This window comes from Antechinus flavipes, chromosome 5 (assembly GCF_016432865.1).
Source record: "Antechinus flavipes isolate AdamAnt ecotype Samford, QLD, Australia chromosome 5, AdamAnt_v2, whole genome shotgun sequence".
Taxonomy (NCBI): domain Eukaryota; kingdom Metazoa; phylum Chordata; class Mammalia; order Dasyuromorphia; family Dasyuridae; genus Antechinus; species Antechinus flavipes.
The window spans coordinates 296,822,936-296,836,368 of NC_067402.1; the positions used below are offsets into that span (position 1 = coordinate 296,822,936).

General features: G+C 54.1%; 1 protein-coding gene across 2 annotated transcripts in view; it reads left to right on the forward strand.

The window, feature by feature from the left end:
* Positions 1–13,433, forward strand: part of TBC1D22A (TBC1 domain family member 22A) — a 271,714-nt gene that overhangs the window by 156,608 nt on the left and 101,673 nt on the right. For both annotated transcript variants that reach the window (XM_051963006.1, XM_051963007.1), the window contains one exon: positions 2,968–3,043. In XM_051963006.1, coding sequence (XP_051818966.1) covers positions 2,968–3,043 — 76 coding nt within the window. The remainder of the gene's footprint in view (positions 1–2,967; positions 3,044–13,433) is intronic.

The following is a 13,433-nucleotide window of genomic DNA, read 5'->3' on the forward strand; positions in this document are numbered from 1 at the left end:
AAAACTGGGGGGATTTTTTCTATTGCTTTCCCGTAGCCTGTCATTTTTAATGCATCTGGGTACAAATCTCTGGGTTTTGATTTTCAAAGCAAAGCTGAGAGAATTTCAGGTGATTCAATTGTTCCTTTAATATAAATTGCTTCTAGGCAGGAGGGGTTGCCTGCAGTGTCCCCCCAGCCGGGGAGGGGCTGGAATCTTGGAGGTCAAGGGTGACATCAGGAGTCTCTGTGGCCTTGATCCAGCCAGTGAATCTGCAGAACCCAAGATTTTCTTTTTGGACTTTTTTGGGGCCCGTCATCATCCCCTCGCCAGCGTTCACATCCCACTAACGAAATTTACTCTCAGCTTGTCCACAGGCCATTACTTGCTGAATTACGGCTTGCATATTTGCTTACTCCAACATCACTGTTGCTCAGATTCATTACTTAGCAAGGCGGCTTCTCCGAGGAGGAGGAGGAGGAAACCGGGGCCTGTCGTCATTTGTTTTCTGCATTTCTTTCCCACTGGGAGACATTATTCAGTTTCAAGAACTGGTTGATGGTGTGGATGACTGGAACTTTGGGAGAAAGGGAGGAAGGGAACGTTGACAAGACTAAGGCAGAGCAGCGGAGATCTCAGAGTCCCCTCCATGCAATGGGCATCCCCCATACGGCACCTCCCCCGGATAGCCAGTCTGAGCCTGGAGGTCTTCCTAGATGGGGACCCTCCTCCTGAGGTTGCCCATTCCACTCTTGGGCAGCTCTGATTCCCACGAGGGCCGTTCTCCTTACATTATTCCTGAGAGAAGAAACCCTAATTTGTTACTGCTGGTGCCATCTTTAGGCAGGGATAACACGCTTAATCTCAACTTGTGAGGCTGCCTTTCAAATCATTGAGTCCTTTTGTACTCCTCGCGTTTCTTCTCCTCCAGGCTAAACATCTCCGCTTTGATCCGAGGGATTCTTGTAGGGCACGGTCCCTGATGCCCTTTGGATTCTCGCTTCCCTCTTGGGCATGGTCCCTTTGTTGAGAATCTTCTACAACGCGGCACCCAGAGAGGAACAGACGCCGCAGCTGTCGTTCCAGAGATCTGAGAACGGTCGGCCCTCAGCTCCTCGTCCGCGGTGCCGTCTCTGTTACTGTGAGAGCCGATGCGCTTTCGGGGGGCCGGGGGCTCCCAACTGTGACTCACAGCCCCCCTCGCGTGAGCTTCCTCAGAGGTTTTCACGCCATCTGCTGCCCTTCGTGCTTCCCCAGCACATTCATGTGGTTACTCTTGCTCTGTTGACATTAGAAAGACCCATCAGGCATCCCAGGGGGCTTTTCTTCAGAGAAAACACGGTAATGGCCAGTTTGGGGCTGCAGGATGCTGCCTGACCCAGCTCACGGAAGCCCCCGGGGAGGCTCTGATTGGCCTCCGTGCTGCCGAGGGCCTTTTCAGCTAAGCCCCTGAGGGCCCAGCTCCGCGGCGCTGTCCCCTGCTCCTTACTCCCGGCCACCTGCCCTTGCCTGACGCCGTCACCGCCAAGCAGGGCCTGGCCGCGGAGCTTCTCGTCCCAGCGGTCAGTGGGAGGCTCCAGCAGTTTCCTCAGCCTGAGGAGGGCGCGGAGGGGAAAGCCTTTGGCCGCGCAGGGGACGCTCTGGTGCACTCAGGGTTTCAATGAGGCCCGAGAAGCGTAGAGCTCACCAGGCCCGCTCCCTGCCAGGGCAAACTCCCCGGGGGGAGACTGGCCCTGGAACTGGCCGGGGGCGCAGCTCACAGGGCAGGAGGAACCAGCGCTGCGTCACTCGCTCACTCGGGGCAGTGGTGCTGGTCAGGCCCCAGAACGTGGCTGCGTGATCCGGATGAGCTCTCCGGCCGTTTGGAAGTTGGGCCCGTGGTCACGCAAGGGAACAAGGACTGCCCCTGTGGTGGGCGGCGGGGAGCCCCGGCCGGCGTCCGGGGCAGAGGGGACCCCGTTCTGTCCCCACCACGGGTGAGGGGCTTTGGAGAGGCTGTGGGCCGGAGGGGCCGTGGTCTCTGCCATCGGCGGGCAGCCCCAGAGTTTGGTATCACACACCGTGCCCTGAGGGAGGAGCGATAGCCTCCTTCCGCAGCCGCCTCTTTTAGGGGCTCTGACCGCCTCAGGCAGCTTCCCTTCCCTCGGCTGCCCTCTGGCTCCCTCCCCCACTCTTCGGCTCCCAAGGAAGCGGGAGCATGGCCAGCGGGGGCAGTCGGGCCTGGAGGAGGGGGCCTGGGCAAGGGCTCCTCACAGAGGCACCACAGCGGGTGCCGGCCGCCCACCCTGGCGGAACGTGGCCATTGTCTGGGAGCCTTTGGAAGTGTGGGGGCTGGGGAACATGATTTGGTGCCATGTGTGAGGGCTTGGGGGGGGGAGGAGAGGAGGCAGGAGGGAGCTTTTCAAGCACGGGCTCCTGGCACCTGCCTGCACGGACCCTCCTGCCCTTGGAGCCCGTCCCAGCCAAATCAGAACTCGCTTCTGGGAGATGTCTGTGTGCGAGCCTTCGGCCCCCGCTCTGGGGAGGGTCTCTCTCACCCCCTGCCCTGCGTTCTGTTTTTCTGGGATTCCGCCCTGGGTCACTGGAGGGTGGGGGACGCCGTGCCCTGCTCCCTAGGGGCCTCCAGCTCCCAGGCCTCCATAGCTCTGGTCCTTCAGCCTCTGCGGAAGCTCTTGGTACCTTCTCCCCACGGCCTTTCACACCCGCCAAGGTGCCCGGGGCTCCCGGGGGCTGGGCTTCGGGGGCCCAGGGTGCCTTCCCCCCTGGCTTTCTGCAGTTTGAGGAATGTCCCGGTCTCTCGTGGGTGGGTCAGTGACCGGTCTCTGGGCGTCTCTGAGCTCGGGGCACGGAGGCCACGGATAACTCCGGCCGGAGCCCGGGCTTCCTGCGCGTCACTCACCGCAGCCTCGGGGCTCACGGCTGCTCAGTGGGGAGGGGAAGCAGTGACCCTTCCTGGCGACATCCTGATGATTTCTGGTTCTTTTTTAGGATAACTACACCTTTGCCCAGCCCGGCATCCAGATGAAAGTGCGCCTGTTGGAGGAGCTTGTGAGCCGGATCGATGGTAAGTGCGCCCGCCGCCTGCCTCGCTGTGCCCGCCTGGCGGTGTGCTCTCGGGGTGCCCGCTCTGGCACCGAAGCTCCCATTGCCCCCGCGGGGCCGGGCCGGGCCCACTGCTCTGAACATGGGGCTGTCGCTGCGCCCGCCTGGCGGTGTGCTCTCGGGGTGCCCACTCTGGCACCAAAGCTCCCGCTGCCCCCGCGGGGCCGGGCCGGGCCCACTGATCCGAATGCGGGCCGTTGCCGCGCCCGAGGCCGAGGGAGCTCAGCGGGCGGCGGGCCTCTGGCACCGGTCGGGGAGTTGTCACTCACGGGACCCGGCGGGTGCGCGGCTGCCCTCCGACCCTCGGGGGTGCCTCGGTGCCCCCTCTCGCCATCGAGGATGTCAGAGTAACTTCTCTGCGGAATCCAATTAATTACGGAGCCTGGAAATACCGTCTCTCGTGTCGGGGATAAATTACAGCGTGGGGCGGGTGATGTCGCTGACACTTTGCAGGTTTGAGGCGGGGGTTCTGAAATGGTCCGCACTTTGTTCCTTAAAACCTCTCCCCCACGAAGCGCCGGCTGTCACAGTGCAAAAGCAGAGGCTAATTAAATGAAACGGGAGGGAGAGTGCTTGCCCCCTCAGCACATTCTTGGGTACTTGGTGGAATTAATGAACAGTCTCAGAGAAGTGTCGCAGAGCGGAACTAAGCCTCTCCTGGCCACTCCGGCCGGTCCGCAGCAAGACTTGGGGGGCAGAAAGATGCGGGTTCTTAGGGGGCTTCCTGTGCTCTCGGGGAACGATTTCGTTGTGCGCACAGGGGGCGGCCATCGGGCTCCACCTGTTGGGGAGACACTGGCCCCGGCCTTTTCTGGGGGGGGGAGGAAGGGAAGGTTTGTCTCCCCTTCTCCCCTCCGCCCCTCCCCGTGCACACGCGGGACATTTTTACGTAGACCTGCGGATGTGTGCGGGCAGCTGCGCAGGAGAGAAGCAGGGAGCGAGGTTCCTCCTGATCACGGCTTTGGTCCCTCTCTCCCAGCATTTAGGCGAGGGGCTGGCCAGGGTCCAGGATGGGACTTGCCGAGGCCCTGCAGGAGGTCAGCCGGCCAGTCACGGGCACTTCCCGAGAGTGGCCCTGGGCCAAGCGTGGGCGTTAGGTGAACATGGCGTCCCAGCAGGTTCTCGGGGTCCGAGGCTAGCCCACCCCCCTGCTGGGGGACTCTGGGAGGCCTCGCCCTCGAGTCTCCTTCCTGCAGAGTCTGGCCTGGCTTCCTCCAGCCGCCCCGAGCCGGGGAACGGCCCAGCTGGCCAGAATGCCCTGGGTGCCCCCCACCCCTTTTCACTTATCTCAGATAGGGCCTCCCTCCCCTGCCATCTCCTCCCCTCGGGCTGGGAGTGGGTTGGGAATCGTTTCTGAGCAGCCGCCTCCTTGTCCTCCCGGCCCCGTGGGGGCGGCTGCAGCAGGGGCCCAGCTTCGGGGAGCGCTCGCTCACACGGGCCCCGATGTCCCGAGCGCTGTGGCGGCTCCGGGGAGAGCCCAGGCTGGGGATGCCCAGGCCTCCGTCGTGCTCGGACTCTCCCTTCTCCCCCTCTCGCTTGTGGCCGACTCGTCCTGCAGCCCGGTGGCCTCCCCGCGGGGGTCCGGCTGAAGGCTCCTGGCCGGGGCTTCTGGCACAGAGCGCCTGAGCTCAGAGTCACGGAGCAGCTCTGTGCCTGGGCATCACCTGGGCTGTGGCAGCCCCCATGTCCTCACCTGTGAAAGGGGCCTCCCTCCCTGCCCCTGCTGTGTGAGAATAACACGGGGAGAGGTGTGTAGGTCGCCTCGCAGACCCCAAGCTCTCCCCTCAGCTCCTGTCTGTGGGCCCCACACCTCCTGCCTGCCCTGGTGCTTGTGCTTCCCAAGGCCTTGCTTGCGGCACGTCCCCGGCTTGGGGTCCCCCCGAGGGCTGGGTTGGAGGGAGACGCTCCTGCGCCCCAGGAAGGCCCAGAGCACTCTGGGAAGCTTCACTCCTGGCGTCGCTGTGCTGTGAGGCTCTTAGGCAGCCCTCCGGCTCCTCTCCGAGTAGAGACGGCCCGAGCAGGTGCAGTCGCTGCCATCTGTTGGCGGGGGCATCGGGAGGGAGGCACAGGCGCCAGGGGGCACAGCCAGCCCTCCTTCAGCCGGTCGCCCACTGCCACTCGAGCATCCTTTCCTCCTCGGGAATAGACCGCTTCGGCCCAGGTGCCCTCCTGCTCCGACATTCTGATTCTCCGGTTCCCGTGACCGTGGCTGCTCTAGGACGCCTTGTGTATGTAACCCAGGACCCCGAGGGCCTGGGCTCCTGCAGACCCCAAGGGAAGCATCTCTGCCTCATTGCCGCTGTCTCTCCTCTCAAGCCAAGTGCCTGATTTGTGTCCGGGATTCCTTGCAAGGATACCGGACAGCCCAGCTCCTGTCCAAGCCCCAGAGGTACCACCCGTACACCAGGGACATGGGGCCTTTATTTTGCCCCCAGGAAACGCAGAAGGCCCAAGGATTCAGAAGGAGTTTTGAGTAGATGCAGAAGACATGGAGATTGCAAATAACTCATCGTTTAATCTGCGAGAAGCCGCCTTGGATTTGCTTTGACTTGCTAATGAGCCCCTTTTTACCTACTCAGTTGCCCCAAGATCCATTGTGCCACAGCACCACACGGGCCTTTCCCGGGAACTGTCATTCAGTCCCCTGTAGGACGCTGCTCAGGGAGTCCGCCGGCCGGCCTTGTTGTCCCCGGAGCTGCAGCTGGGCACGGCCCTCTCTTTGGAGAGCTCTGACCCTGCTGTGCTTTTTCAAAAAAGTCACTTATTTTTAGCATTCATTTTATGGTTAAAAATTTGCATTACAAGTCTCCCCCATACTCTGTCTCTCTGTCTCTCTCTGTGTCTCTCTCATCTCTCTCTCATCTGTCTGTTGCTCTCTCATTTCCTCTGACTCTTTGAAAAGGCAAATTACATATGTGAAGTCATGCAAGAATATGTTGCAAAAAATGGCAAGAAAATCGATGAAATGATCAGAGCCTCTTCAGTGGGCCTCCGAGTTGGCTTTTAGAATTGTCATGTGATCACTGAACACTGGGGGGATCCCATGATGCAACCCCCCTCCCCTCCAGCATGACCCAGAACACCCCTTTCTGTGGCTGGGCAGCAGCTTCTGGACCCTGTACCAAGGTTCCCCCGCTTCTTCCGCACAGTTTGGGAACCTTGTTCCCCAGAGCCACCCTCCCGACCTGGCACGGCAGGGTCAGCTTTGCATCTCCTTGGTTCTCTCGTGATGGCCGTGCTCAGGGACCCCGTACCCGAGGCGTGCTTCATGTCTGCACAATTTATTGGTGCTTAGGAGAGGTGAGAAGTCTCTGCCCTTGAAGTCATGTGTGGGCGGGACTTTCCACCCCAGCTCCTCCCCCTCTGCCATCCCCGCCACGCCTGTCGTTTTTCCTCTTCTCTGGCACTTGCTCCTTCCCCACCCTGAGACAGCTTGGCCCTTTCGTCCCAGCTCGGGGCGCCCCCTCCGATTCTGCCCTTGGTGGCTGGCCTGCCCTGACTGGCCTCAGATATGTCCATCTAACCAGATTGTTCCCCATATTGTGGGAACCTTAACCCTTAAACCGAGAAGAGGTCGGGGCCAGTGCCCCAGTTCTAGTGCTTGTTCGCAAAAGGGAGGCCACGCAGTGGAGGCCGACGGAAGCTTTCCCTGCCAAGGGCACGGAAGAAGCCCAGGGGCCGGTGCGCAAGCAAAGCGAACTTCCACAGAGAAAAGTAACTTGTGGGGCGTGTGCGGGTCCGGCCAGCCCCGCCCCCACGCGGGGAGCTCCCCACGGCTCCCACCCGTTCCCTTCCCTGCCTTTTAAAATTCAGGAGAAATGTGATTTCAGTGCGATTTCTCTGAAAGCTGTCTGGGCCCCATTATAAGGTCCAAATGGACTTTATGCTTTCAAGATGAGATTCAGTTACAGCTGGTAAAGTGGATTCCAGCTTATGAACGCCCAAGCGAAAATATTTTTATTACCGCTCCGAGGGAAGCTGTTCAGACCAGAGAAATGGACCCGCGACGGAGCCCGGTCAGGATGGGCCGCGCAGCCGCGCTGGGTCCGCGTTTGCCCAGAGCACGTCCTCGGCGCTGTCAGAGCGGCTGACCCAGGCTTCGGGAAGGGCTGGCCTCGCGCCTGGCCAAAGCTCCCGGTGCTCCGTGTTCCTCGGGGTCCTTCCCTCCCCGCCCCCTGGCGGACTTAGCTGAGCCGGGGCAGGAGCCTCGGGACCACAGAGCTGGGGGCCTCTGGGTGTGGAGAGCTGTGCCCTCTTCAGGACCCCGAGCCTCTGCGTGGTGGGCAGGAGCAGGCGGAGCTCGGGGCGGGGACACTCAGGCTGGCCCAAGGGGGCGCTGTGCTTCAGCGGGTAGGGAGGGGTCTGGCCTGTTCCGGGGCTGGGGAAAGCTCGTGCTTCAGGGAGACGCTGGCCCAAAGGCCCCCGGGCCACCACCCCCGGCTCAGAAAGGCGGCTGAGGCGGTGTCATTTGGTGGGTACAGGAGCTGGCTGTCTGCTACGGGGCTGGGGAGCTTCATCTGCTCCGCCCTTGTTACGCCCCATACACCCTCGTGGGCTCCCCTCCGCCTCCTCTGAAGCGCTCCCTTTTCTGCTTTCTTAGCGCTTAGAAATATCACATCCATATCCCCCCGGCTGAAGAGTTCCCTGTTCCCAGCCAATGAGGAAAGAGCAGAGGCATTTGGACCCCTTCCCCACTTTTTTTGCTCTGTTTGGAGCTTCTATAATGGTTCTGTGGGGTCAAAGGGCAACCACAGTTTACTCCCTTTTTGGGGAGAAGTACAAGTCGCTTTCCAACATGGCCCAACCCGTTCCTGCCCCCACTAACTGCGCCTTCGTGTTCCGTTACCTGCTTCTCTGACATTTGGCGTTTGCATTCTTGTTACCCATGTTAGTGGGTGAGAACCCCACAACGGCCTCTGTTTGCAGTTTTCTAATTATTTGTGATCTAGAGTTTTTTCATGTAATTGTTGAGAGCTTGGGATTTTTCCTTTGAAAACAGCCCGTTTATATCCTTTGATCCTTTACCTATTGGGGAATCCCTCTCGTTCTTATAAATATGAATCAGTTCTTTATGTATCTTGAATATCAGACTTTTATCAGGAAATTGCTGCAAAGATTTTCCCCTCTTGTTTCCTTTCCAGTTTTAACTGCATTTGTTTTGTTTATGTAAAACCTCTTATATTTTACGTAATCAGAATTACCCATTTTACCGTGTGTATCGATCATGTGTCCCGAGTTTAATGCAGAGCTGCTTTTTCTTGTTCTCTAATTTGTGGATGCCCTTTTATGTCTAAGTCCTGTATCTGTCTCTTTTCTTGGCATATGTAGGAGATGTTCATCTTCTAGGAAAACATAGTTTTATTAGTTATTTATTAATAGGATTTGAACCTTACTTTATATGACTAGAAAATTGCCCCATTCAGAGCTAACAGTGGTCAGGCTGACCTCAGAGATATCCAGGGGCGCCCACGGCTGCTGGAAATGCTCGGGTCTCTTCTCCCCTGCCTCCCCAGCTCTTGTTTTAGGTTCCTCAGCTTTGATTACCTATACCTGCCGGTACACGTCTCAGACTGCCCGGCTGCTTGCCCTCGATCGATCAGCTCCTTGGGTGAACGCTGTAAAAACCACCTCACAGACCCTCCTCTCTGTGGCTCTCCCCTTCGCTAGGTGACCTGATTGGATGCCAGGTTGGGCCTTTGCTCCATAGCCATGTTTACCCAGACTCCTTTCTGTCGAGTTCTGTTGAGTAGAGAGTCCATGCCCTTGTCTTTAGAATCACTGGGTTTATTGAACAGGACTTTCTTTTGTTTCTGTATGTCGTGTCCCTCATCTGTTCCATTGATTGCCCTTTCTATGTATTGACCGATACGAAATCATTTTCGTGATTGCTGCCGCGTCCTAGGATACCCTTGACTGTTGGCTGTCTTGCAGTGAAATCCAGACCTTGTCAGGCCCCATCAAACCGGAGAGATTTGGGTCGTGAGATTGGGTTGTGAGTGGCTTTGTCCACGTGGGTTTGTTCGGGGCCCCGACAGCTCGTGAAGGCTACCTGCTACAGGAGGGTGAGGAAGGTGGTGGAGTGAGGGGCTGTGAGGAAGAAGAGGAGAGCCCCTCCTTCCTGACCAGGAGGGGTCTGCATCTGGACAGTACCTTGTCCCTGCATCCCGATATTTAGTCTTGTAATATTAGAATTCAGAAGTTGTTATGTTAGAACAATGTTCCTACAATTCTAACAGATTGGAACATTATTGTATAAAACATTAGAATTTAATGTTATTAGAGTGCTAAAAAATAAACAGCCCATTTTTAATAAAGTCATTTTAAGCAGCCATCTTCATATCACGCAGTTACATCATTAGTAAAATAAAAGGAGGATGAGAGCTTGGCCGACAGACGTGGCTTTGCCCTGAGTGGGCAGTCAAGCAGCTCCCTCCCTTCCCCCACTTTCAGAAGTCCCTCTTTCCTTTCTCACATCAGGGTAGACACATGACTTGGTGTTCTCCCTAAGCTTCCTCAGTCTGCCTTTCTCTGATGAGTGAAAATGTTTTTTTTGAGGAAATAGAAAGAGGAGGCTTGTGAACACCCCCAGGTTTGAAAGAAGGGGATTAGATTTGAATCGGAGTGACTTAATCTCTCAGTCCTCACCTTTCTCCCTTTTGAAATGGGGGCAGTGGTATTCCAGGCCTTGTTGCCATCCCACAACATGGGTAAAATGTTTGCATGAAGAAGATGGACTCTGCTTTTTAATGAAAAGTTTTGTATTGTCCTTAGAGCAATCTTTTCCCTCTTCCCTCTTTTTTCCCTCCCCATCTCTTCCTTTCCCTCTTCTTCTATTTCCTCCTTTTTTCCTTTTCCTCCTCCCTGTTCCTTCTCTTCTTCCTTCCCCTTCCTCCTCCTGCTCCTTTTTCCTTCTCCTCTTTGCCCTCCTCTTCCTGCTCCTTTTTCCTCCACCTCCTGCTCTTTTTTCCTCCTCCTCATCCTTGTCCCCTTCCTCTTCCTGCTGCTTTTTCCTCTTCCTCTTCCTCCTCCCTTTCTTCCTCCTGCTCCTTTTTTCTCTTTATCTTCCTCCCCTTTCTCCTCCTTTTTCCTCCTTCTTATCCTCCTCCCCTTCTTCCTCTCGCCTTCCCCCTTCTCTTCCTTCTCCTCTTATTCTTGCCCTCCCCCTTCTTTTTCCCCCTACTCCCCTTCCTCCTCTTTCCTCTTCTCCTTCTCCTACAAAACTCTAGGCACAGCTCCTTGTCATTTGCATCACCTATTCTAGATCTGTGCATTGTTGGGTAATCTCCTTCAGGAGAATGGTAGTGTGCTGTGAGAGGGAGCATACGGGAGAGCTCCAGAGAGACTGGGGAGACCACATGGCATCAGAATAAAAAGAGCTGGGCTTGGGGGGAGACTCAAGAATAAGGGATGACAGCTGAAAGGTGGGTTGGATGTTGCCGTTCATTGGATGGAACTCTGGAATTGATGGTCTCACAAATGCAATTGAATATCTGAATAAAATTGGGAAAATAATATCTACAGCTCACAGCGTCATTGTAAAGCTTCAATGACATCTTAAGGACTTTGGAAACCTTCAAATGCCACGTAAACACCCGCAATTTATTATTTGATTATGATTTAATTCTGTCATTTTATTATTTTTTATTATTATCCTGATTCCTTACTGCCAAATGAGGAAATACACACTAATACAAGGTTGGTGGAACTGTAAATTGATCTCCCTGTAACCTGTAAATTTGAAATTTTGCAAAAAATCCCCCAAAGAGATCAGGAAAAAGAAAAGGTTCCCAAGTACTCATAAGAATATCTTTGATGGTACCAAAGAGCTTAAGATAACTATAGAGCATCCTGTTTATTCAGGGGAGAGAGCAGGGCCAGGCACATAGATACATTATTCATCTGTACAGAGCTGATGATTCAGGGAGAATGTTCACCTCTTGGAAAGTGTGGAAGCAAAGGGGAAGATGACAGCCTTGAAGGACACCCACAGTGAATGTGTGCGCCCTGAAGATGCTATCAAAGGTGTGATCTGACAGGCTGCAAACCGGGAGAGAGCCCAGCATCCCTAAAACCTAGAGAAGAAGAAAGGGGGCTTTGTAATTTAGAGCCTGCAAAAATGGAGAGTTATGGGCCCTGAGAAAAGGCCAAGTTTGGTTTGGGGGACACTGGTTTCAGCCACATCATGGGAGAAACCTCCAGCAGAGGACTCCTAGAGGAGCCTCTGGTCCCGGCTGTCCCATTGGTGGAGACTTTCTGTGCTTTTGGGGAGCCATAAAGAAGAGGGTTCTCGGTAAACCGATCTCTTCTGAGCCAGTGTGCAGAGTAGATAAGGAATGGTCAAAAATCTCTCTAATGATGCTGGTCATTGCCCTCCACGCATTTATATCGGTGACATTTCCATAAAAGTTCGTCTTCCCAGGACTTTGCGGAAGTCCATAATATTTGGATTAGCAATATCCGTGATTGAGATTTTGGATTCTCCATCTATGAATATGCAGGGCGTTAACCTCCAGCTAATTCTAATGAGGACCCCGTGCATAATGGAATACAAACATTTGAAACCTTCAGGGCTAATGATTTAGACAGTTTTTTCTTAATTATAATGCTCCTGCTATCCTTGATACAGAGATTGATGATCAGGGTTTATTGCCAAATTGTGGCTAGTTAATTGAATTGTCAGTAATAACTTGTAGATAAAGCTATTCTCCTTGACCTTAAGAAGGGGAGCGTTGCCTTTGAATGCAGCCGTAGTGGTGGAGTTCTCAAGTTGGCCCGAAACTTTTCTCCTAGACCACGATTCTGTGCTTGTGGCAGACTGCTGCTGTGCTTAGTTGGGACCTGGGCTGCCGTGGGAAGTAGCTGCGCAGTAGAGACCTTGGGGGGATCCTATCGATTCCCCAGATTATTAGTGTGACAAGTCAAAAGGCTGAGGGACATAATTTCTGGGTAATTCATAATCAATTTATTAGTTATGACTAGCAAATAATTAATAGACGGAGGTCAGTGGCTTTTTCTCATAAACCAAAAAGCACCTCCCAAACAACATGAATGCTTAAAAAGCCTTTGGAAAAGGGGTGTTCTGAGGTTGGAAATCCACTCTGATTGGCTTACAACCAACAAGGAGTTGGCTATATTAGTGAGGTGGGCAAAAAGTCTTCTGCTGCAGCTGCTGAGAATGTCACCCCATCTTGAGACTTACCTGCTTCATCAATCTGGACCAGAAAATCTACCTCTATTCAGACCACTCTGCCTGGTTTTCTCTCTCATAAACTGGATCACTCTAAGGATTTTTTAAAAATTTATTTTTAATACACATTGCTTTACAAATCACGTTGGGAGAGAAAAATCAGAGCAAAAGGGAAAAACTATGGGAGAGATAAATAAAACAGAGAACAGAAGTGAACATAACATAGGTTGATTTCCAGTCAGTCTCCGTAGTTCTTTTTCTGGATGCAGATGGCGTTTTCTGTCTAAAATCTATTGGGATTGCTTTGGATCACTGAACCGCTGGGAAGAACCAAGTCTCTCCTAGTTGATCAAATCTTACATTGTTGCCGTTACTGTGTGCAATGTATTCCTGGTTCTGCTTGTATCGCTCAGCATCTGTTTATGGAAATCTCTCCAGGCCTTTTTAAAATTCAACTTGTTCTTCATTTTTTATAGAACAACGATATTCCATTACTTTCACGTACCACAGCTTGTTCAGCCAGTTCCCAATGGATGGGCATCTTCTCACTATCCAGTTCTTTACAACCACAAAAAGGGCTGCTACAAACCTTTTTGCGCAGGTGGATCCTTTTCCCTCCTTGAAGATTTCCTTGGGATAGAGACCCAGGAATGGGCCTTTGGGCATAGGTCCCTCTAAATCTTAATGGAAGGTTCTGAGGATGGGCTTACTTCCCAAAGACAAGTTCTCTCCTAAACTGGAGTATGTTTCTAAGGGTTTTCTAGTTGGGTGGAGTTGGTTAATACTACTTGTGATTGTGATTGATTTTTTCCCCCCCAGAATCCTTGTGTGCACCTATTTTTGGGCTGTTCTTCAGGATTGGGTTGTGAGGAGCCATAGAAATCATTCCCAGAAATGTGTATATTTATACAGAGCTAGAAATTTCCCTGAAAGTCCACGTGGTGGTCTTTCTGTCACATACTTGGGTGCGAATGGGTGAGAACACCCCGTCCAGCCCATCGTCCGTGATTTTTTCTTGGGATCACTAAACCTCCTTAAGTATCTGCTAAATCAAGGTTGTCTCTTAATCAGAGTTTGGTTAAACAGGTGTTTTATGGTAGTCACTGAAAAGAAGCCAGAGTGGAGGGCAGATGGGCCTGTGAAGGATTTGGGGTGCTTGAGTTGG